Source organism: Mandrillus leucophaeus, unplaced genomic scaffold, assembly GCF_000951045.1.
Source record: "Mandrillus leucophaeus isolate KB7577 unplaced genomic scaffold, Mleu.le_1.0 Scaffold472, whole genome shotgun sequence".
Classification (NCBI taxonomy): Eukaryota; Metazoa; Chordata; class Mammalia; order Primates; family Cercopithecidae; genus Mandrillus; species Mandrillus leucophaeus.
Genome location: NW_012105054.1, coordinates 170,677 through 193,292, shown reverse-complemented (window position 1 = coordinate 193,292; position 22,616 = coordinate 170,677). Strand labels below are relative to the sequence as shown.

Genomic DNA, 22,616 nt, shown 5'->3' with positions numbered 1-22,616 from the left:
AAAGAACAGCAGCTCCTGAGCCATCTGCTTTGTTCCAAAAATGAAGAACCATCACGCGCAAATTTTCATTTTACTTCAGTCCTGAGAGAATATTATTGTCAGATGGGGTAGGTAACATTTGTTTTACAACTGACATGGTTAACAAATCATGCTTTATAAAATGGCTACAGTCAGTGCCTCTTTTAGGTGGGGAAAAAAAAAAAAAGAAAACCATCATCTGAGCCCAAAAGTCACTTATTTTCAATGAGTTCCTTTGATCTGTTTAGGGGTCCTGTTACTAATCTCTTTTTGATGAAGAAATATGCACAACAGAACTTAATGTGAACGACAGAACCTTGTTATAGCCAGACACAGATACATTACAAAAAAAAAAAACCTTAAGGATTTGTGTATAGAAAGAAATCATTTTCCAAAAACACATCATATAAAACTGCAAATTACAATAGCCCAACCCTAGACTGCTGTAGTCTTACCTGGTAAGGAACAATACTGCCATGAGCTGTACCCCAACGTTTTGCTTCCTTTCGAACAATAAGATAATTTGCAGCTATGTGGGACAAACACGCCACCTACCAGGAAAAAAAGTAAATAAATAAAATAGAACAGCTAGTTTATCTATACTCATAAAGAGAATGTAGTATTATGAAAGTAATTTCACTTCATCTCATTGTAGAAGAAAAAAAAAACTGTCCATCAAGTTAGAAAATATACAGGCATTTGTACTGTTATCACACAAATGAAGAACGGTATTACATTATTGCATGAGACTAAATAACAGTCAACTGAGAAATACAAATACATAAACGTTCAACCCCTAAAAAGATTATCTAAAAGCAGAGGTTGACCAAGCAGATGAAACCATGGTCCAGCCTTTATCACCAAACCCACAGCAATATACATCAGCAACTCGTACATTTTTTTTCCCCTCTGCATGTGTCTCCTTTTATTTTGCACCAAGATAACACAAAAAGAACCTGTGTCATCACTGAGTAGATGAACCAAAGCCAGGAGCCACATTCCTCTACATTTCTGATGACCTAAAAAAGCAGTAATAATAAACCTCCATTATATTTAAGTCAGTTTAGCCAGGTTTTCTGTTACTTTCTGCTCAAAGCATTCTGACACAAAAGATCAAGATTATTTGACTTTTTAAAATTAATTAGTGGATCATCCTCATTTAAAGAAACATGACTATATCTCTCCCAATCTGTTCCTAGTCCCGCGTGCTCATTGTCATACTCAATTCAGTTTTTGAGAACTGCAGATTAAAGGGGTCATCAAAAATCTTACAGTCAATTTCTGACTACTGTAGTATTTCATGGACAGATCTTGACAAATCTACAATAGTTCAACTCAATATGACGATAATATGAGGATAATGAATTGATTCCTGGTGATCTGCCACAAAGATCTTATGTTCCAATGAATATGTATGGCTCCACCACCACAGAACTATGGAAAGGAGGTGATCAAACGATTTTCCATGGATTCCAGAAAAGAATAAAAAGTGGTTCTGGCCACACAACATCATCATGATGCATCAGCTTGCTTTTCCCTTTCTAGATCGTCAGATGCAACTGGAAAGCCTAGCAAGCCAGTCATTAAAACATACCCCAAATTGAGATTGGCTCCTGGAACAACTCAAGGCATGATTTTTCAGGCCTTTTCTTGCCCCCTACCTAGCACAGCAGCTGTGCTTCCTACAAGAAATATCAATACGACTCAGCCTGGATGAATCTCCTTACTGCTGCAGCCATTCTCCTTTACTTTATTCTTGGGACTTAAACTCACTTTTATGTTCATTTACTGCTCTGCCAAAATTGGAACTGCCTTGTGGCAGCTGGTTTGGCTGTACAGCCCAGGTGGCAAAACTAATAAACTTTGAGTCATCCACTTCTGGACTTCCATCTGGTCTTGGGCATTTGAACCATGGAGCATTCCAGGGCTGCCTGGGGCCGCCTAGTGCTAATCACCATTTCACAGATCACTTCTGTGTCTTTCAAAATGGAAAATCAAATCAACATTTTGTAGCAAAAATGCCCTGGATAGGAAGTCCAGACATGGACAGTTGAAACCTGGATGGTTTCTCTCTGTCGACCTCTAAATAGTTCCATGACTGTGGGTATATAATTTACTTCTTTGATCTTCTGATACATTCTCTATAAAGTCTTGGGCATTTCAGCTAAACCAAAGGTTTTCAAATTTTTTTAAAAGCAGAACTCTTGTATTCAACTAAATAATACATGAAATCCTAATATATAAATATGTAAGCAGATAATATTTCAAGTGCTCTGGATGAAGCCGAAGCAGTCCTGCACCACCACCCAAGCAGCATGAACACAAAACACAATTTGCAAAATAGTAAGTAATCTTCAATGTGCTTACAAGGCAAATTTGGTGTACACTTCGGGCTCTATTATTCCTCTTAACAATCTGGCAGATAAAAAGACACGAGGGGCCAGGAGCAGTGGCTCACACCTGTAATCCCAGCACTTTGGGAGGCCAAGGCAGGTGGATCACCTGAGATTGGGAGTTCGAGACCAGCCTGACCAACATGGAGAAACTCCATCTCTACTAAAAATAAAAAATTAGCCAGGCATGGTGGCACATGCCTGTAATCCCAGCTACTTGGGAGGCTGAGACAGGAGAATTGCTTGAACCCAGGAGGCAGAGGTTGCAGTGAGCTGAGATCACACCATTGCACTCCAGCCTGGGCAACAAGAGCAAAACTCTGTCTTAAAAAAAAAAAAGACACAAGGGATGCAATAGCAGTTATTTTCCCATGACACCCCTTCCTGAAATTGGAGACATTTTCTGAATTTTGAGGTCTCTTTTCAGATCTAGCTGTTATTATTCTTTTTATTTATTTTTTCATTCCAATAAATCATGGTGAATGTCACTCTCTAAGGGGCTCTGTTGCTACCAAAGGCCAAGAATTTAAATTAGTAAAGGTTATTCTGTGCAAGTAGTCAATCACAAAGGCTTGTTATTTCTGCTTCTCTAATTTCGAAGTCAATAGATCAACATCATCAAGGGCTGCACGAGGTGGTGAGGTGGCTGGATGATCACAGGCCAACTTATAAATCCTAAATTGATCTAAGATAGTTGCCAGGGATAGGGAAGGACCGGATTCCTAGCTGGATATCAGCTTGGCTGCCCCATTCCTTACCCACTATCTTATTCTTTCTTTTCAATTTTTGACTTCTGTGTTTCTGACCCTGCCCCATTTAGAATGAGTTTGAATGAAGAATCAAAACCCATCTCTCAAACTGTTTGCAAGTAGAATACTATATACATTGCCTCCTCCATACAGTGGTAGTTAATGAAAACAAAAAGCATTTCAGAATTAGCAGCTCACATTGGGCAGAAGGATTAAATAAAATTTTAAGCCAATTGCCATGAAAAAACAAACTGTGGGCCACAGGCGTGGTGGCTCATGCCTGTAATCCTAGCACTTTGGGAGGCTGAGGCAGGTGGATCGCTTGAGCCCAGGAGTTTGAGACCTGCCTGGGCAACATAGCAAAATCCTGTCTCTACTAAAAATACAAAACAAACAAACAAAAAAAAAGGTGGGAGGATCATCTGAGCCTGGGGAGGTCAAGGCTGCAGTGAGCGGTGATCACACCACTGCGCTCCAGCCTCAGCAACAGAGTCTCAAAAAAAAAACAAAAACAAAAACAAAAACAAAATGTGATTTGTCAGTAACAACTCAAAGGCAAAGTTGGGGAAAAAAGAATTCTATATTTTAAGAAAGAGAGCAACATGGCTAAACTTAGCAACTCAATGTTTAAAGGCGGTATTACCAATCTGAAAGTAATCTACTATTTACAGGGATGTATTTTAAGGCAGGAGAAGGGAGAGAAAGTCAATAGCTATGATATGATTATGTACGAAAAAAATCAGAGGTTTCCTGGGCAATTAATGACAAATTTTGCACAAATTAAAAGAATGCAGGATGTGACTTTTTGGTTAATAACTATATACTGTATACCCATTCTAAATACTGCATTAGATCATTACTTTCATTCCCTAAACTTAGGCTTATTATTTCATCAAGTGGACGCTATGTAATTTACTCAGAATGTTGCCTTTTTATGGTTTCATCTAAACAAAAAAGCCAACTTTGGTTTAATAATAATCATTCTGACAGCAAACTATTATTTTAGATAACAGAGTGGGTCCTGATATTCTTTGTTTCTAACCAGAAAACCAATCGGGGGGTCAAAATGGATCTCAAAGAGCACAGCCGCAAAAGGCTTGAGGAAGAATATGCCCAAATATTTCCCAAAGCAGTCCCATGGTGTCTGTCACCACATGCTCCACTTCCACCGAATGAGGATCAAGCTGCAATAATACAATCTTTCAAATTCAAAAGGACAACCAAGTGTGACAGGTAAAATGAGAAAAACAAGACTAGAACCATGGTCCATTGCATCAAAACAGGTCATTTCCCCCCGCTTCCCTTGGGTGTCTTCTGGCCTACAGCTAAGTTGAACTCAACACCAACCATGCAATCATCCACCTGCCCACATTTCCACCTATTCCTCAAAGTCCATTTCAACATCATCTTTTCCATTAAGCCCCAATCCCAGCCAGCAAGCAAGAGATTATATTCCCTGTCCCTGAATGAATACAACACTTAATTTATCTGATTTCTGCTGCACTTTCACAGTCTTCCTTGTACTACAACTAGAATATAAGATGTCAAAACTGGAAGGAGTTAGGTCACTACTTCCTTAACCTACCCACGCATCCCAATCACCTATGGGATTCCTAGAACCCACCCCATAACAAATGAATCAGGTTTTTCAGGGATGGAAACCTGGAAAAAAATAATTTCACCAGTGTAGTATTAATGGCACACCAGAGTTGAGAAGCAAAGCCTTACAAGAGTCTAGTCAAACTCCTTAATATCCAAACGGACACATAAAGGAACATAGAAGAAAAATAACTTGGCCAGGTACGGTGGCTCATGCCTGTAATCCCAACACTTTGGGAGGCCGAGGCAGGTGGATCACCTGAGGTCGGGAGTTTGAGACCAACCTAACCAACATGGAGAAACTCCGTCTCTACTAAAAATATAAAAAATTAGCCGGGCGTGGTGGGGCATGCCTGTAATCCCAGCTACTCGGGAGGCTGAGGCAGGAGAATCACTTGAACCCAGGAGGCGGAGGTTGCAGTGAGCCAAGATGGATCATGCTTTTGCACCCCAGCCTGGGCAACAAGACCAAAACTCTGTCTCAAAAAAAAAAAAAACAAACTTATGTGAGGACATACAGCTGGTTAGTAACAGAACTTTACTCCAACAACATTGCCTTCCTCCATGCTACAATATTATTTATATATTCTCCTATCCCTCCTTTTAAATTAGGAGCTCTTTCAAGGTAAGACTTATTTATTTTAAACCCTTTGTATGTTTCCATAGCACTTAATACAGATCCTGAACACTATTTTTAACAAATGAATGAAAATGGTAATTACTACTTGTTTAATTATTCAATAACTCCTGAGTGTTGCTATGTGTAAGGCTTTATGCTAGGTACTGAGTATACATAAGGAAATGAAAAAGATATAGTTTTGCCTTCTTTGAAATAGTGGAGAAAATAACTAAACAAAGAATTATAGGACCTGCCATGGGGAAAGAGGATGGAAGACAAAACTGGAAAACAAAGAGTAACATGTGTGAAAGCTCAAAGCCAGGAAAGGGGTTGAAAGAACAAAACTGAAAGAAGACCAATATAACTAAACCATGGTGAGAAAGAGACTGAAATGAAATGAAAGAGAAAGGGAGACAGAGGTCAGTCATTGTAGTAATGGCAAGGAACCATTCTTTGCACATCTTGCAGAATGATCATTTCAGAACAATCACAAATTGTATCGTCATTCTTCTATTTAAAACCCATAGGGATCCCCCTACATTTGTAATAATATTCAAAGAGTGAACTAAAAAGAGGCAAGACAGAAAGGGGATTGTTAGGGATATTATAAAGCTCCAGGCATAATTTGATGATAGATAGCTCAGAGAAGGTTGGTAGCAGTGGACATGGGAAATCCTGGGTTTAAGATACATTTTAAGAGCAGAACAGGCAGAGCATGTGAAAGACTGTATGGGCAGAGGATGCAGATAGAATGGTGACAGAGAGGAGAAACCAAACTTAACTCCCACAGTCCTGCTGAATATCTGGGTAAACTATGACAGCATTAACCGAAAAAGGGAAATCAGAGAGAGAAGTAATTGAAGGGGAAAGAAAATAAAAGCCCGTCTCTGAATGTGTTGAATTTGAGATGCCTGTGATATAATCAATTAGGCAGGACTCATTAGCATATAGAAAGTATTTAAAGTTCTAACCCAGGGGGAAACAGAGATAAAATAAGAGAAGAAATCGGAAATAATCCCAAACAAGAGAAGATAAAGTTTCCATGCAAAAACAGTCCTTCCTCTATCACCAAAGGGATGATCAAAGATGTAGGTACAAACTACTAGAACCAATTTAAATGCCCAAGAATGGGTGTTTTAAATAAGCTATGACATCTGTATATAACAATAGAAGATGAATAGGCACTTAAATGACACAACAAAACAATATAGCATCATGTGAAAAAATATTCATAACATTTTGTTTGAATTTTATCTGAAACAAACTTTTTAGTTCAGAACAGTGTTCAATTTATAGAAAAACCAAGATAGTACAGAGAATTCCCATCTATTCCATATCTAGTATCCCTGTTATTACCATCCTACATTAGTGGAGTGCCTTCTTAACAATTACAGAGCCAATATTGACACTTATTATTAACTAAAACCCATACACTCGGATTTCCTGACTTTTCACTTCATATACTTTTCCTATTCCAAGATCCTACCCAGGATACCATATTGTATTTAGTCATTCTATGTCCGTATTTAGTCATCCTGGCTTCTCATCGCTCTGACAGTTCCTCATACATTCCTTATTTTTTACGCACTGAAAGTTTTGATGAAACTGATCAGGTATTTTGTAGAATTTTACTCGACCGGGATTTTTGTGATGTTTTACTCATAATTAGACTGGAGTTATGAGGTCTTAATGGCTCACGCCTGTAATCCCAGCACTTTGGGAGGCCGAGGCAGGCGAATCACAAGGTCAGGAGATCGAGACCACGGTGAAACCCTGTCTCTACTAAAAATACAAAAAATGAGCCGGGCGAGGTGGCGGGCGCCTGTAGTCCCAGCTACTCGGGAGGCTGGGGCAGGAGAATGGCGTGAACCCGGGAGGCGGAGCTTGCAGTGAGCCAGGATCGCGCCACTGCACTCCAGCTTGGGCGACAGAGCAAGACTCCGTCTCAAAAAGACCATAAAAGAAAAGCACCATTTTCAACATATCATATCAAAGATATACAGTGTCAACAATCAATCTTGATCACCTGGCTGAGGTAGTGTTTATTAGTTTTCTCTGCTGTAAGATTATTCTTTTTTCCTCCCCCTTTCCATACTGTACTCTTTGCAAGAATGTCACTACATGCAGCCTATACTTAAGGGATAGAAAGTGATGGTCCTGCTTCTGGAGGGTGGAGTATCTACATAATTATTTAGAATTTGGCACACATTTGTCTCCTTTTATTTATTTATTTATTCAATCATTTATTTAAATCAGCATGGTCATGCGGTTTTTTTAAAAAAAATACTTTTTGGGTTATAATTCAATACCACTTTTTTGTTTTTGATCAAATTATTCCAGTTTTGGCCACTGGGACCTCTCTCCATGGGTACCTGTGTCCCTTTCACATACCACACGTCGTTTTAGCACTTTGTTTTTAGTACTCCCTTACTTTGTGACAATATAAGATGCTCTGGGCTCACCTTCCTATTTCCTTTCCCAGTCTTATAGGAAAGCATAAAGAGAATAGGAGTTTTAGGGTAAAGAGCAAATATTTATTTCAGTGTCAATCAGCACCTTATTCATTCCATACTTTATTGAAAAAACGCTGACATAAGCCAGGTGCAGTGGCTCATGCCTGTAATCCCAGCACTTTGGGAGGCCAAGGCAGGTGGATCACTTGAGGTCAGGAGTTCAAGAATAGCCTGGCCAACATGATGAAACCCCATCTCTACTAAAAATACAAAAATTAGCTGGGTGTGGTGGTGGGTGCCTATAATCCCAGCTACATGGGAGGCTGAGGTAGGAGAATCACTTGAGGCGGAGGTTGCAGTGAGCCGAGATAGAGCCATTGCACTACAGTCTGAGCAACAGAGTGAGACTCCGTCTCAAAAAAAAAAAAACACTGATATCACACCTACTATGTGCCAGGAATTGCTCTAGATACTGGGATACGGCAGAGAAGGAGAAAGACATAGTCCTACTCTCATGAAGCTTACATTCTAGGGTAAGCTACATTCAGACATAAACATACAGAAAAATACCAAGAAATGATTCATGCTATGAAACAAATGCAACAGAATCACAGAGAGTGCTCTTTTAAACTAATGGGTTTAGTAGAGGTCTCTCTGAAAATGTTATATTTAATTTAAGGCCTGGAGAAGGCATGCTAAAACCTGGGAGAAATTTTTCCTTTGGTTTGAGACAGAGTCTCACTCTGTTGGCCAGGCTGGAGTACAGTGGCACAATCTCAGCTCATTGACCTCCACCTACGAAGTTCAAGCGATTCTTCTGACTCAACCTCACAAGTAGCTGGGATTACAGGTGCGCAACACCATGCCCAGCTAATTTTTGCATTTTTAGTAGAGATACGGTTTCACCAGGTTGGCCAGGCTGGTCTCGAACTCCTGACCTCAAATGATCTGCCTGCTTGGGCCTCCCAAATGCTGGCATTACATGCATGAGCCACTGTGCCTGGCCTAGAAAAAATCTTTCTAGGCAGTGAGATCAACTAGGTAGAAGACTTTAATATGCTAAAAAGCTTACATATAGTGAAGAACAGAAAGAGGGCCATTGTAGTTGGAACTCACTAAGTAAAAGAGACAGTAGTACAAGAAGGGGTCAGGAAAGTATACAAGGGCCATATCATATGGGTCCTTGCAGGCCTGGGTAAGGATCTCAGATATTATTCCAAGTGTAATAGGAAGGCATTGATTTCTATAATTAAATCACCTGGTCAGTATGGTGTATGCACAGGCAATGAATGAAAGCAAATTAAGTCACATTACAACTCCCATTTTGTAAGAAAAAACTAAAGACCAAGGAGATTAAATATGCTGTCTAGGTCTCACAGTTGACAACAGAAAAATCCTGACCCAAACCCAGGTCACTGTACTCTGTATACCATCCCTAAGCCACTACCTCCTCTCTGTTCAGCCTTTCTGCTCCCTGCCCCTTTCACCCAGGTAGTGAGTAGCTTTACCTTTGTATCTTTGGTTGTATCCTTGACTTCACATTTTATATTCCAGGCAAGTCCCCCTATATCAATGGAATGGACTGGAAGTCCTCTACTGTCCCCTGTACTTAGAAAACACACTGTTAACTAAACCAATAAATTCTCACATCCTTCTGCTCAACCTCACTCATCTACTAACTATAAAATGTCTTACAGGGAAAAAATTGCTAAAAGAGAAATGAAGGGGCTAGCATTCGTAGAAAACATAACCTTCAAGAAGAAAAATTGGACCTCGCCTGGGGAAGAGATTTCGAGCTTCTGGCATCTCCCTTTTTAATCTAATACTGTTACTTTACATGTCAAACTCCCTTTGCAATTTAACTTGCTTCACTTAGTCCCTCACACCTTAAGGTGAACAAATTTTTTCAGAATAACTAGGGTCGAGAAGGAAAAAAGACCCCAGAGTACACAAGGTATATTGGCCATGCCATGTTAAAAAGAGAATCAGTATTCTACCCATCGGTGCCACATTTATCATTGTTTCTAGTATTGATGACTGATCAGAGCTAACACTTACTGTACACTGTTCTAAGCATTTTACATGAATTATCTCATTTAATCCTCATAACTTTATGGGAGAGGTACTATGATAACCCCATTTTAGAGATGAGAAAACTGAAGCACTGAGTAGTCTGATAATCTGCCCAAGGTTATATGCCTAGTAAGTGGACAAGCCAGGATCTGCACTCACCTAGCCTGGTTTCTGGCATTCTATACTAAATTAGATACAGAATCAGACTTCTCAAAATTTCTGAGTGGCCCTGATCCTGGAAAAGTTTAGTTGGAATCTACTACTTGGTAAAGAAAAAATAGTGATTGAGCATCCTTTCCAATTAGGTGAACCTCTACAGATAAATTTGACCTTAATTATTACATAATACATGATGCAGTACTTATTCAAAGTTTTCTGCTTTGCTGCAAATATGGTTTGGCTTCTACTGCAATGTAATTAGAAATAAACTTCAAACCATAAATATTTTCCTGTAAACATTGAAAACCAGTAGAGTTGTTACATAATTTTAAAATCTCTACTTTTATTTACTTACCAAAGAAAAAACACATAATGGAATTACTCTCTTCGTAGTCATTTCTTAACTTAATGAAAGGAACATAACTATTACCCATTCCTCTGAATTGTCATTAACAACAGTCAAATCATATTGATATGTATATTACTTATGAACTCAAAAGAAAAACAGATCACATTATACTGAGAATAATTTTCCCACTCCATATGAATCAAAATCAGATATATGAGGAAACTGGGTATCAAATGCCAGAGGTAAGACCAGACAGCAAAGACAGACAGAATTTCAAAAGCGTGTTGAGAATAATACATCAAACGTATTTCTTACCATGAACCACTGACCCAGTCAATCACATGACTCAAAGAGCGGTTATGAACAACTAAACAAAATGTGATGAGTAAGTGGAAATGTAGAAAAACAACATTTAATGACAGGGTGTGCTTATTTATTCCTGTGATAGCAAGTCTTCAGTTTCAAGTGTCTTCTTCAAATACTCTTTTACATTTTAGATAACAGATATAAAATATAATATATAAATATATTATATAAATATAAAATATTACATTATTCTACAACTCTAGTTTTGAAAGTTCTAAAAATGACGTGAAACTTACTTGTGTTTATTACTTTCTTCATGCATTTAACAGTTATTTAATAAATAATTATTATATGCAAGGCAATCTGTTAAGTGTAGTGGGAGATCCCAAAATCAATCAAACAATTTCATCTCTCAGAAAGGTTAATTTGTTATTTATAATTCAGAATAGAAATGATCAATGCTACAAGAGACGTTTTTAAAAAATTAAGAAGGGATAAAAAGTGGCATTCAAGCTAACATTTTTTGATAAAGAGAATTTAGTCAGGCAAAAACAAGGGAAAGGGCCTTCCCAGTAAGAAAATATCGTGGTCACAGTCACATGTTTGGAAAAGTATTGAGAATAAAAACTGAGACAAGCCATTAAATTTAATGACCAGGAGATCATAGATGATTCTTAAAATGCAGTGTCAACAAAGCAGCAAGGACAAAATCCAGATTAACAGGGGCAAAGGAATGAATGAAAACAATATGAGAGCCACAGGGGTATCTCAGAGGCTCATGTAAAAAGGAGAGGAGAGATACTGGACCATAGCTTACGTTGGTGAGCAGAAAAAATAAAGGTTTTATTTTTGAGGATGTAAAAAAATAAAATAAAATAACTGACCAGGCACAGTGGCTCATGCCTATAATCCCATCATTTTGGGAGGCCAAGGCAGGAGGACCGTTTGAGCTCAGGAGTTCAAGATCAGTCAGGGCAATATAGTAAGACCTCTTCTCGGCTAAGGAAAAAAAAAAAAATTTAACTGGACGTGGTGGTGTGCACCTGGAGAAGCAGCTACTTAGGAGATTGAGAAGGGAGGACTGTTTGAGGCCAGAATATTGAGGCTGCAAAGAACTATGATCATGCCACTGCACTCCAGCCTAGGACACAGAGCAAGACTCTGTCTCAAAAAAATAAAAATAAAAAAATAACTGGAGTTCATCTATATATACAAGAGAAAAGAATAATTGAAGATATGGAGTTCTAAGCACGATGGAGACAATGAGAAAAAAAGTAGAAGAGGAGGGTTTATGGTTTGAAATGTCATCTCTCAGTCAGCTCTTCCCTCATTCACTCAGATGGGTCATTTTGTCTTCTGAATCTCTCTGTCTGCTAGAATGCAAGCTTCAGGAAGCAAAGGATTTGTTTCCTGCTCTCTCTCCACAACAGGAACACTCCCAAAACACACTGTAGGCAATCAGTAACTATTAGTTAAACTCAAAAATAAATGAATGAATAACATCCCTTTCCTCTCATTTGAAGAATTTAAAGAAGAAATGTTTTAAGAGAAAAGGAGGAAAGTTAGGTACAATTCCCACAGAAAGCTACAATAGTAGAAAAGCATCTCCACAGAAAGAGAAGGTCAGGCTGAAATTTGCCTCGTTTAGCGGCTCTGCCCACTGAAGCGACAAAGCCCAAGTCCACTTGTTCCTTCCCCACATACCAGATGGATAAACATAGAGGCTGGGTTAGGAAACAATGTCAGGCACTGAGGCCCCACATTCAGGGTGAAGAAAGGAGGAAAGGTGGCTTAGGGAACAATGAGGGAATCTTCAAGGAGCAAGACCCTGTGGGGCTAAAATTGAGTGCATGGTGATGCTAAAGACCCATGGATGGGTAGAGAAAAGAAATAGTAAACCTTCCCTGAAGTCAGAATTGGCTTGGGGTTTTAATCATAATTATAAAGGGATGCTGGATTTTGTCAAATGCTTTTTCTGTGCCTATTGAGGCAATCATGTGATTTTTGTTTTTAATTCTGTTTATGTGGTGTACTACTCAGCCATAAAAAAGAATGAAATAATGGTATTAACAGCAACCTGGATGATGATGATGATGATGATTGTTATTATTATTATTCTAAGTGAAGTAACTCAGGAATGGAAAACCAAATATTCTATGTTCTCACTCATATGTGGGAGTTAAGCTATGAGGATGCAAAGACATAAGAATGATACTTTGGACTTTGGGGACTCGCAGGAAAGGATGGGGGGATAGTGAGGGATAAAATATTACATGTTGGTACAGTGTACACTGCTCAGGTGATGGGTGCACCAAAATCTCAGAAATCACTACTGAAGAACTTATTCATATAACCAAACACATCTGTTCCCCCAAAACCTATTGAAATAAAAAAATAAAAAATTTAAATATGAAAAATTTAAAATTTAAATTTAAAAAAAGAATTGGCCTAGGAATAGGGAGTGGGGTGAGTCTGTTGTAACTGGGGTGACCAATGGGTTCCATGAGATAGCACTAAGTACGTCAAAAGCAAACAAGTTGAATAAAGGCTACTTCCCTCTAACTTCTGTAGATTTATTTCATTGTTTCATGCAGCCCAAGTGGCTGTTTCTTCCACAGGAGTGATTCATTCTGGGAAGGGCTTCACATGCTTTGTTTAGTTATTCTAGTACCTTCTCCAATTCTCTATTTGTCACATTTTCCTCCAGTTCTGACTACCATTGCCTTTATGTCCTGGTGCTCTTTTGTTACTGTTTCTTCAACATCATTCTTTTTTTTTTGAGTCCCACTCCATTGCCCAGGCTGGAGTGCAATGGCACAATCTCAATTTACTGCAACCTCCACCTCCCATGTTCAAACTCCTGACCTCAAGTGATCCACCAGCGTCAGCCTCCCAAGTGCTAAGATTACAGGCATGAGCCGCCTGTAATACCATTCAATAATGTATTATCCCCTTCAAAACGGGGAGAAAGGTGGCACAAAACTATGGAAGTATGGAATATAGTGCATGTAGGCATTCCTTAGACTGTTCCCCCTTCTCACAGGTAATAAGCTAACTTGCACAGGTCTTTGTAAGGTATGGATAGTATGAAAGAGAAGAAATGGGCCAGGCACGGTGGTTCACACCTGTAATCCCAGCTACTCAGGAGGCTGAGGCAGGAGGATCCCTTGAACCTGGGAGGCGAAGGCTGCAGTGAGTTTAGATGGCGCCACTGCACTCCAGCCTGGGCAACAGAGCAAGACTCCGTCTCAAAAACAAAAAAAAGAAGAAGAAGAAATGGCAAATCTGAGAGACATTTAAAGGATGGAATCACAAGTCCTGGGAACAGACTATAAGGAATAAACAAGAAGTCACAAAGAGGGTTCCAATGTTTTTAGCCCAGAACTTATAAGAAATGTGAATTTACTTTATAGAAATGGCTTTTTTGGGCGGGCAAGGTGGCTCACGCCTGCAATCCTAGCACTTTGGGAGGCTGAGGCGGGCAGATCACCTGAGGTCAGGAGTCCAAGACCAGTCTGGTCAACATGGTGAAACCCCATCTCTACTAAAAACACAAAAATTAGTTGGGCAAGGTGGCAGGCGCTTGTAATCCCAGCTACTCGGGAGGCTGAGGCAGGAGAATACGGTGGAGGTTGCAAGGAGGCGGAGGTTGCAGTGAGCTGAGATTGCACCACTGTACTCCAGCCTGGGTGACAGGGCAAGACTCCATCTCAAAAAAAAGAAAAAGAAAAAAAAATGGCTTTCTTGGTGAAGAAATATGCTAGGTGAGAGTGGGATTGTTTGTTTAGGGAAGGGGTATTTATTTAAAGGTGTCGATGGAATGTCCAGCTGGAGACGCCCATGAGTAGTTGCCATCCAGCCACTGGAGCCCTGAATAATGATGAGAGATAGTCATGAATACTTAGTGGCCATCTACACTGAGGTTTGGGGGAGGCAGGATTCTAAGATGGCCACTAAGAGTCCCATCCTCTGGCATATACATCCTGTACAATGCAATGTCACTCCCATAATTAGGTCTGTAATCAGTTAATAACGAATTCATCAAAAAAGAGATTATCTTGACTGGGCCTGGTCTAACCTTTAAAAGAAGGTGAAGCTCAGAGAGTCATGCTCCTGCTGGCCTCGAAAACCACAACCTCCATGAGCTCTAGAGCCACAGGAACTGTATTCTGCCAACAATCTAAATGAGCTTGGAAAAGACCTCTGAGGTCCTGCTGAGAAATTCAGTCCAGCAGATACCTGGATGGCAGCCTTTTAAGACCTGAGCAGAGACTCCATCTAAGCCATTACCAGACAACAGACACATAGAAACTATAAAATCATAGTTTGTGTTGTTGGAAGGCACCTTTCATATTGCATTTCTGATCATCTGTTATGCAGCAATAGAAAACTAACACAAGGGTGAAGCCACTGAAGTGGATGACTAGCCTGGATAATTGGAGGGAAAGCACAGGACAAGGGCAGACCACTGGAGTCAACCAAGGAGGGGACAAAAAAACAGGTGAGAAGAATAACAGGTGGTGTGGTGTCTAAAGGCCAAAGGAGGAGAGTGTTAGAAGGAAGAGTGTTGAATGTATATCAAAGGTATTATCAGTAGCAGGATGGGAGTGTACAATCTAATGCAAAGCATTAAGAAAATAATTAGTGGGTAGGAAGCATAAACCTCAAATACTAATAACATATGAAGTTTGGCACTGAAAGAGGAAAGAAATAGAACAACAGTGGGAATGTACAGCCACATCACCAAAAATGGAATCAAGTAAAGGTTATTCATGATGTTACCCTTTCCAGGGCTACCCAGACTTTAATAAAAAATTAATAAAGGTTCAAAAGCTTTCCCTACAGCTAAAGGAATGAAGCTCTCTTGGTGGAATTTCAGGCATTTTCTTAGAACTATTAAGTAACAGAGCTACCCCACATATGACAAGCTCATGAACCAAGCCCCAGCATGAAAACAAAACAAATTAACTTAGACACTCTCCCTACATCTGATCATTCTGATTAACCAAAATCCAAGAATGTAATGGTGAATCTGATAATTACTTGTATGATCCACTGCACAGCTGGCACAGTCCTTCTCTGGCCATGTCGCACTGCACTGCTCTCTTGAGCTTCTGTGGAATGGTTCCCAAAATAACAGGGGAGACTCACTAGACTACACAGCACATGACAAAGTTCTTTAGTGATGATTCTTCTTAAAGTGATCTATCTCATGGGAGTTCCAGGGAAAGGTGCAAAGCCAAGCACGGAATAGGACAAGAAATGCAGGATTTCAGTGACCAAATGATCCAGCAGGTAAAATACATGTTATGTGTTTACACTTCAAGCAAAAATTCATGCAAAGAATACAGGTACATAATGCCAAGGATTGCTGTATTAATTAAACAAACCCAGTGATTTAAAAAACAACCTGAAGAATAGCAAGTGAGAGAAAACACATTTTATATTCTCATATATTAATGCTGTTTTATTTGAAAGTTTTAAAAATCTCGTATGCACATTTCATTGGTTTCATTCAGCAAATATTTGTTACTTCATTCAGGCACCATGCTAGGTGCTGAGATAGAATGGTGAAAAGAAATGAATTTTCTGTCCTCGTGGAAAAACAGTCTAGTGTAAAAGACACACACTAAACACTATAAAACCCAGTGACTTAGAGGGATGATGTGCTAAGGTTATAATAATACCCAGTGACATGAGGAGTTGAGAGACACAGTCTGATTGAAAACAGGCCTAGAAGACTTACTTCAAACATGAGTTTGCATGACAATTGTGTTATTTTCACACCTCCTTGCCCCCTCCCCAAACTCATATAAAATGCTTTTGTTAAATATAACTGCCATTTTATGGCCATCATTTCACAGGAACAGGAACACTGAGAATATCCTACGACACACAAGTAACACCTGGATAATCGTTCCTCTGTTCTTACTAATGCATCTCACCAGAGAATAAAATCAAGGAAACTGATTTCAGAAATTCACTAACTTACATCACAGTCAGAACTCCTCATCAACAGACCACATGGCACAAAACTGGATGGCTTTTAAGATCTAAGCTGCAAGCTGTAGACATGTTTGGACTTTTCAACATCACCCCTAAGAGACCTCAAAGGTACACTAACACAATCAGCCTTTGATGACATAGTATATCATATATCCATATACTCATATGTCCCTAATTCAGCAGATTTGCATATGATCTGCATTCTAACATACCCACAACTATGTTTTATATGTGAGAAGACTGTAATATGATAAAACCTTTAAGGAGCCACTGCTTTGTTGTGTCAATTCTTATATTCATCCAACAATGATCGTTATCTTAGCCATATCCTCCATTCACCCTTTAACCACAATTGAAGGGCTAGACAGTTCTGAAGAGGGCAGAATTTTTTAATCTTTTTTACATCCTCAGCAGTCTAGTGAAAAGGAATTTGGACCCTGATTCAACAGGCCTGAGACCCAGTCTCAGCTCAGCCCTCATTATACTCCCTTGGACAGCAAAGTCCTGTACCCTGAGTCAAGTTTACAAAATAGCACTAACCTCCTCACAGGCTTGTCTGTATGACTTCAGGGTAACATTGTAAAAAGTGCTTCAAAAATACTCAAAAGTAAGAAGAATTGCAAAACATAATATTAAAAAATATCACCCAAGGGAATACACACAAACAGCTTACTTAGGGTTTTGCTATATGACAATTTTGTAATTTCAATAAATTAGACTGATATTTTCCATCTTTTACTAATACAAATAATGAATCTAGGAAAAACAACTCCCCCAGATGGCAAGCCAGGTTTAGTCAGTTTTAGAAATTCCAAGTATACTGGCTGTTCTAATTAATCAAAGAATAATTTCTGAATTGCTAATTTTTACCTTATACCAATATTAAACATACATTAGAACACCGTTGATAGCAGTACATTTTCATGTGTAAAAAAATTAAAATAAAAAAATTGTTGATTCAAAAAAATACCAGTAGAACCACTGATTAGACATCTGCAGTTTGACTATAAAATAGCAAAATTGATTTCTAATAAGATTTCCAAAAGTATTATCCATTTACTGTCAGAGATTATAAATTGGCAACTGATAAGCATGATTTAGTTCATTAATTTTTTTTTTTTTTGGCCTACATAGTATTTTAAAACCCAAGAGATTTTATATAAGAAAATTAGTTTTCTTCAAAAATTGCAAACCTGGCTACACTGGGGCTAGCAGTGTGCTGGAGCTAGCTTGTACTTGCTCATTGAGCCAATTATTAGTATTCCTTCTAAACATGTTCAGTGACAATCATAGTAGAGGCTTGAAATTAGCTATCTGGGAGTGTTTACACCATGAGAATTGGCAAATGCAACATGTGACAGTTTGTTGTTGTTGTTCTTGTTTTAATGAATCAGTTGTTAAACATTTACCAGCACACCACTGCACTGGGATCACAATGTCACATGGTAGCATACGCTGGCGAGAGTAGTGACTCCCTCCTCAGACAGGATGTGGGCTCTTTAGTCTATATCCATCACCATTTCCTATTGTTTTTCATCTGACTCAGTTCACTTATTTTAATTACCCGTCTAGCATAGTTAAGCATTTGACTTTGCAACTCCTGGTTTACGGTCAAAACACACATTCAAAACACACTCTTAGACGATAACATAGGGGAAAAAAAATCAAGTCACTGTGCTTATTTGAAATTTTAAAAAATAAAAGGCTTAAATTGAACACTGTTGGACAAATTGAAATATCATCTTTAGATTCCTTTTTGTTCCTTTTCAAACCATTGTTATTTAAGCACCAAAGAAGACTGTAACATACATTTCAAGTCACAAAGTAAGAAGTCAGCAAAAAAAAAAAAAAAAGTTTTTAAAGAGAAGATAATTATTTAACCATATATTTTTAAGAAACAAACTATAAAACCTGGAATTTTTTATTTCTAGTGAAAAAGCCATCATTGCTTCTCAAAAGCAGGCTTTCTTCATTTGTTTAAAAACCTTATACAGATATTTGACGGAACTCTTGAAAACCTGGACAAAAAAAAAATTCCTTCACAAGAGAAACCTCTGATTAAATGAGTATTTCAGTAAGAATGTCTGAACATGAAGCCAGACATGATAGTGGTCAGGAAAGTTCCCTTTCAAGTCACATTAAGTGGATTCCTACACAAATGACTGCAGTGTATCCTGTTCTAATACATAGATCTGTGTTTCCCACGACAGTAATGATTGCATGTATCAGTCTCTTCCCCTGGGGCATGAACTTCATAGTTCTACCCACTAAAAGAAAATCATTGTTCAAAAACCACTTCCAAGGTCCTAAGAACAAATACAGAGGACAAAATTGAGGAAAGAACAAAGACCAATGGAAGTTCCTAAAACAGTTCCCATCAATGGGTTTTGTATTTCTTGACACTCTCCTAACAGTAATCACTTCCACCATTAAAACTATGCAATATGAGCAACTACGAGAAGTCTCTATCCCAATGCACTACTTTAAAAAATCTATCTTCCTTCCTTTCCCCTCACTAACCTCACTTTCAGCCTCAGGCCTACTTTAGCAAGGTGACTGATCTTTTTTTTTTTAATCAAGATAATCAAAAATAACAAGTATCTGGAATTCTATCCTAGTCCCCAAATTATAAGGTCAGCATTACTTAGCCATGCATGGCTTATAGCTAACTTCAAGAAAAAAAGAAAGTTAAGGAAACACAAAGGAGGCAAGGAAGAGAGGGAGGATGGTAAGGGAAGGAAGGGAAAGGAAAGGAAGAACATGAACATGTTTTGAGGTTACATGAGGCAAAAAAAAAAAAAAAGGGATATGTTTAAAAAACAGGAGGAGGAAAACAATGTCATGTGTCTTCTTACATTGTTGTTAATATAAATTTTGTGCAGGGACAAAAGTCAAATACCATTGTTATGAATCACCTCGAAAAAAATTTTGTCTCTGAGTTTTGACATCCTTCATGTATGTAGGACATGCTTGAGAGTACATTGGAAAGTTCAGGAAATGATGCAGTTTAGAGTCAAGAGGAGTTTGTTGATAGAACCAAAAACAAAACAAGACACAAAAAAAGAGAATAACAGTTTTACCTATAGTGAGTAATATGTGCTGGCTATACTAATTCATATTGAGCTTTGTTTCACTGTACTGATTTTCACCAATTTAATGCTAAAGGTCTAGACCTCAGTTACCTCAAGATCTCTTTTAGTGAAAGAGGTCAATGTGCACTGGAGTACTTTTCCTCAAAATGATCAGATTTGCATCACAGCTGACTACCAAAGAGGTCATTCCTGAACGTTCAAGTTATCTCACTTCTCTGCCTAGTCTAAGAACCAGCCAGAATCCAGAAGCTTCACGTGGATGTTTACAATAAGAAATATGCCATCAGCATGTTTCATTTAATTTTGGTTGAAGTATTTTAACATGCACATTACCCTAATTGAAATTAAAAAAAAAAAAAAAAGCAGTAGCAAAGTAAGACTCTTACTTCATAATGGAAGACATCATAATTGCAAGACTATCAAAAAGTAAACGCTTTAGGTAAAAATCAGTCTTTGCTGCAACCAATGGGCTCCTAGGGCAGGGCGTGCATAGCTAAGGAAAGTAGTAATAAGGTGAAAATGGACAGAAGAGGGATTGAAGGAAAGAGAACAAAAAGGAGAAACTAAGGTATTGGTAATAATAATATAGTCATAAAGCTAACACTTATTTAGTGCTTACTATGTAATGGGCACTGCCATAAGCACTTAACAAAAATTAATTCATTTTAATCCTCAGCAATCCTTGGAGGCAAACACTATTATAATTCCCATTTAGTGAATGAGGAAACTAAAGCATAGAGCATTTCATGACCTGCTTGAGGGTCACAGCTATTTAGTAGTATATTGAGGATTTAAATCAATGTAGTTTGGCTCCAGAGTCCATGCTCCTAACCACTACACTAGAGGCCTATATAGGATGGTTACCAAATGGAAAGTGGGTTCAACAATAAGCTTGAAATCAACTACACACACACAAACACACACACACGAGAGAGAGACTGAGGGTTTCCTAACCACTACCCTAGAGGCCTATACAGGAAGGTTACCAAATGGAGAGAGAAGTTAATTCAACAATAAGCTTAAAATTAATTACACACACACACACACACACACACACACACGAGTCACTCTGTCTCTCTCCCTTCCCCCTCTCTCTGAGATTTTCCCTTAAAAGGGGAAAAAAAAAAATTTGCATTGCATTGAAATTAAAATATTCTCCTACTAATAAGTACAACATAAAATGTAAAATGTACTTGGCAACAAGTAACACGTGCTATTACAAACATTAGAAAAGAATACAAAAAGCCTTCTCCAGAAACATGAGTACATAACACTTTAACCACGAAAGAGATCCCATTCGTAGGGCAGCCCAAGAACACACAGTGCCATCCAGCGATAAAGTAGGTGAAGCACGCATGGATCCTCTTCTGCAAGGGAATCGAATATTAAACCTTAGTCTTTTCAATAAGCAATTCAGAATTTTCACATAAAAAATGGAAACTAGCATAAGTAATAACGTATCTTTTATTTTTCTATGACTTCTGCCAAATTACCTTACATTTAAATTCTCCACTATTTCTTAATTAAGTGTATAAATTCAGACAAGACCAACCCAAACGATTAACTTGAGAGTTCAGAGGAGTCGTGGATAATTTAATAGAGTACTTCATTTTCCTCAAGAAATCATTCAAACTATTAACAGCATCTCAGTCACCCAACAAGGATATATTATCATCATATAGGGTACTTCGATCCTACCTAACATGACTTTTCAGTTAGTGTATTTTGCAGAGTTCAAAAGCAGTCAGTGATTAAGGCTGAAAGCACCTGCCCTATACATAGCAAAGTAAATCATGGCTAGTTCTGCCTTCAGCAGCACCCACACTACAGAACCTCCAAAAAGAAACGGATGCAGCAATTAAGCATATGGTAAAGGAGAGACAAGGAGAGATACGGAGAGGAACTGGGCAAGCATCAAACAATGTAAAATTTATCTATGCACCTAAATAGGCAATTATTTTTATAAAATTCTCATACAGACAAGGTTTACATAATGACGTAACTAAATTCTAAAGTTTAGTTTTCATCCGAAGCCACAACGTTATGGCTGATTTTACCACTAAGAGAAAATATTTATTTATGTCCCTGGAAGAAATTTAGAAACATTCATTAGTGAATTTTTTTCTTTAATTTACTTATTTGTTTATTTTTGGAGACAGTCTTGCTATATCACCCAGGCTGGGGTGCAGTGGCACAATCTCAGTTCACTGCAAACTCCATCTCCCCGGTTCAAGTGATTTGCCTGCCTCAGCTTCCCCAGTAGCTAGGATTATAGGCGTGTGCCACCATGCTCAGCTAATTTTTGTATTTTTAGTAGAGATAGGGTTTCACCATGCTGGCCAGGCTGGTCTCGAACTCCTGACCTCAGGTGATCCACCCGCCCTGACCTCCCGAAGTCTTGGGATTACAGGCATGAGCCACCACACCCAGCCCGTGAGTTCCTTAAATATAATTTCTTTTCTAAAACACTTACCAAAGATTTTTATTATTATTATTATGGTACTTTAAGTTCTAGGGTACAAGTGCACAACGTGCAGGTTTGTTACATATGTATACTTGTGCCATGTTGGTGTACTGCACCCATCAACCCGTCATTCACATTAGGTATATTTCCTAATGCTATCCCTCCCCACCCCCAACAATAGGACCCGGTGTGTGATGTTCCCCTTCCTGTGTCCAAGTGATCTCATTGTTCAATTCCTACCTATGAGTGAGAACATGTGGTATTTGGTTTTCTGTTCTTGCAACAGTTTGCTGAGAATGATGGTTTCCAGCTGCATCCATGTCCCTACAAAGGACA

General features: G+C 38.5%; 1 protein-coding gene across 3 annotated transcripts in view; it reads right to left on the bottom strand.

The window, feature by feature from the left end:
* SUGCT (succinyl-CoA:glutarate-CoA transferase) overlaps positions 1 to 22,616 on the bottom strand; it is a 712,177-nt gene that overhangs the window by 553,873 nt on the left and 135,688 nt on the right. For all 3 annotated transcript variants that reach the window (XM_011995105.1, XM_011995108.1, XM_011995107.1), the window contains one exon: positions 474 to 569. In XM_011995105.1, coding sequence (XP_011850495.1) covers positions 474 to 569 — 96 coding nt within the window. The remainder of the gene's footprint in view (positions 1 to 473; positions 570 to 22,616) is intronic.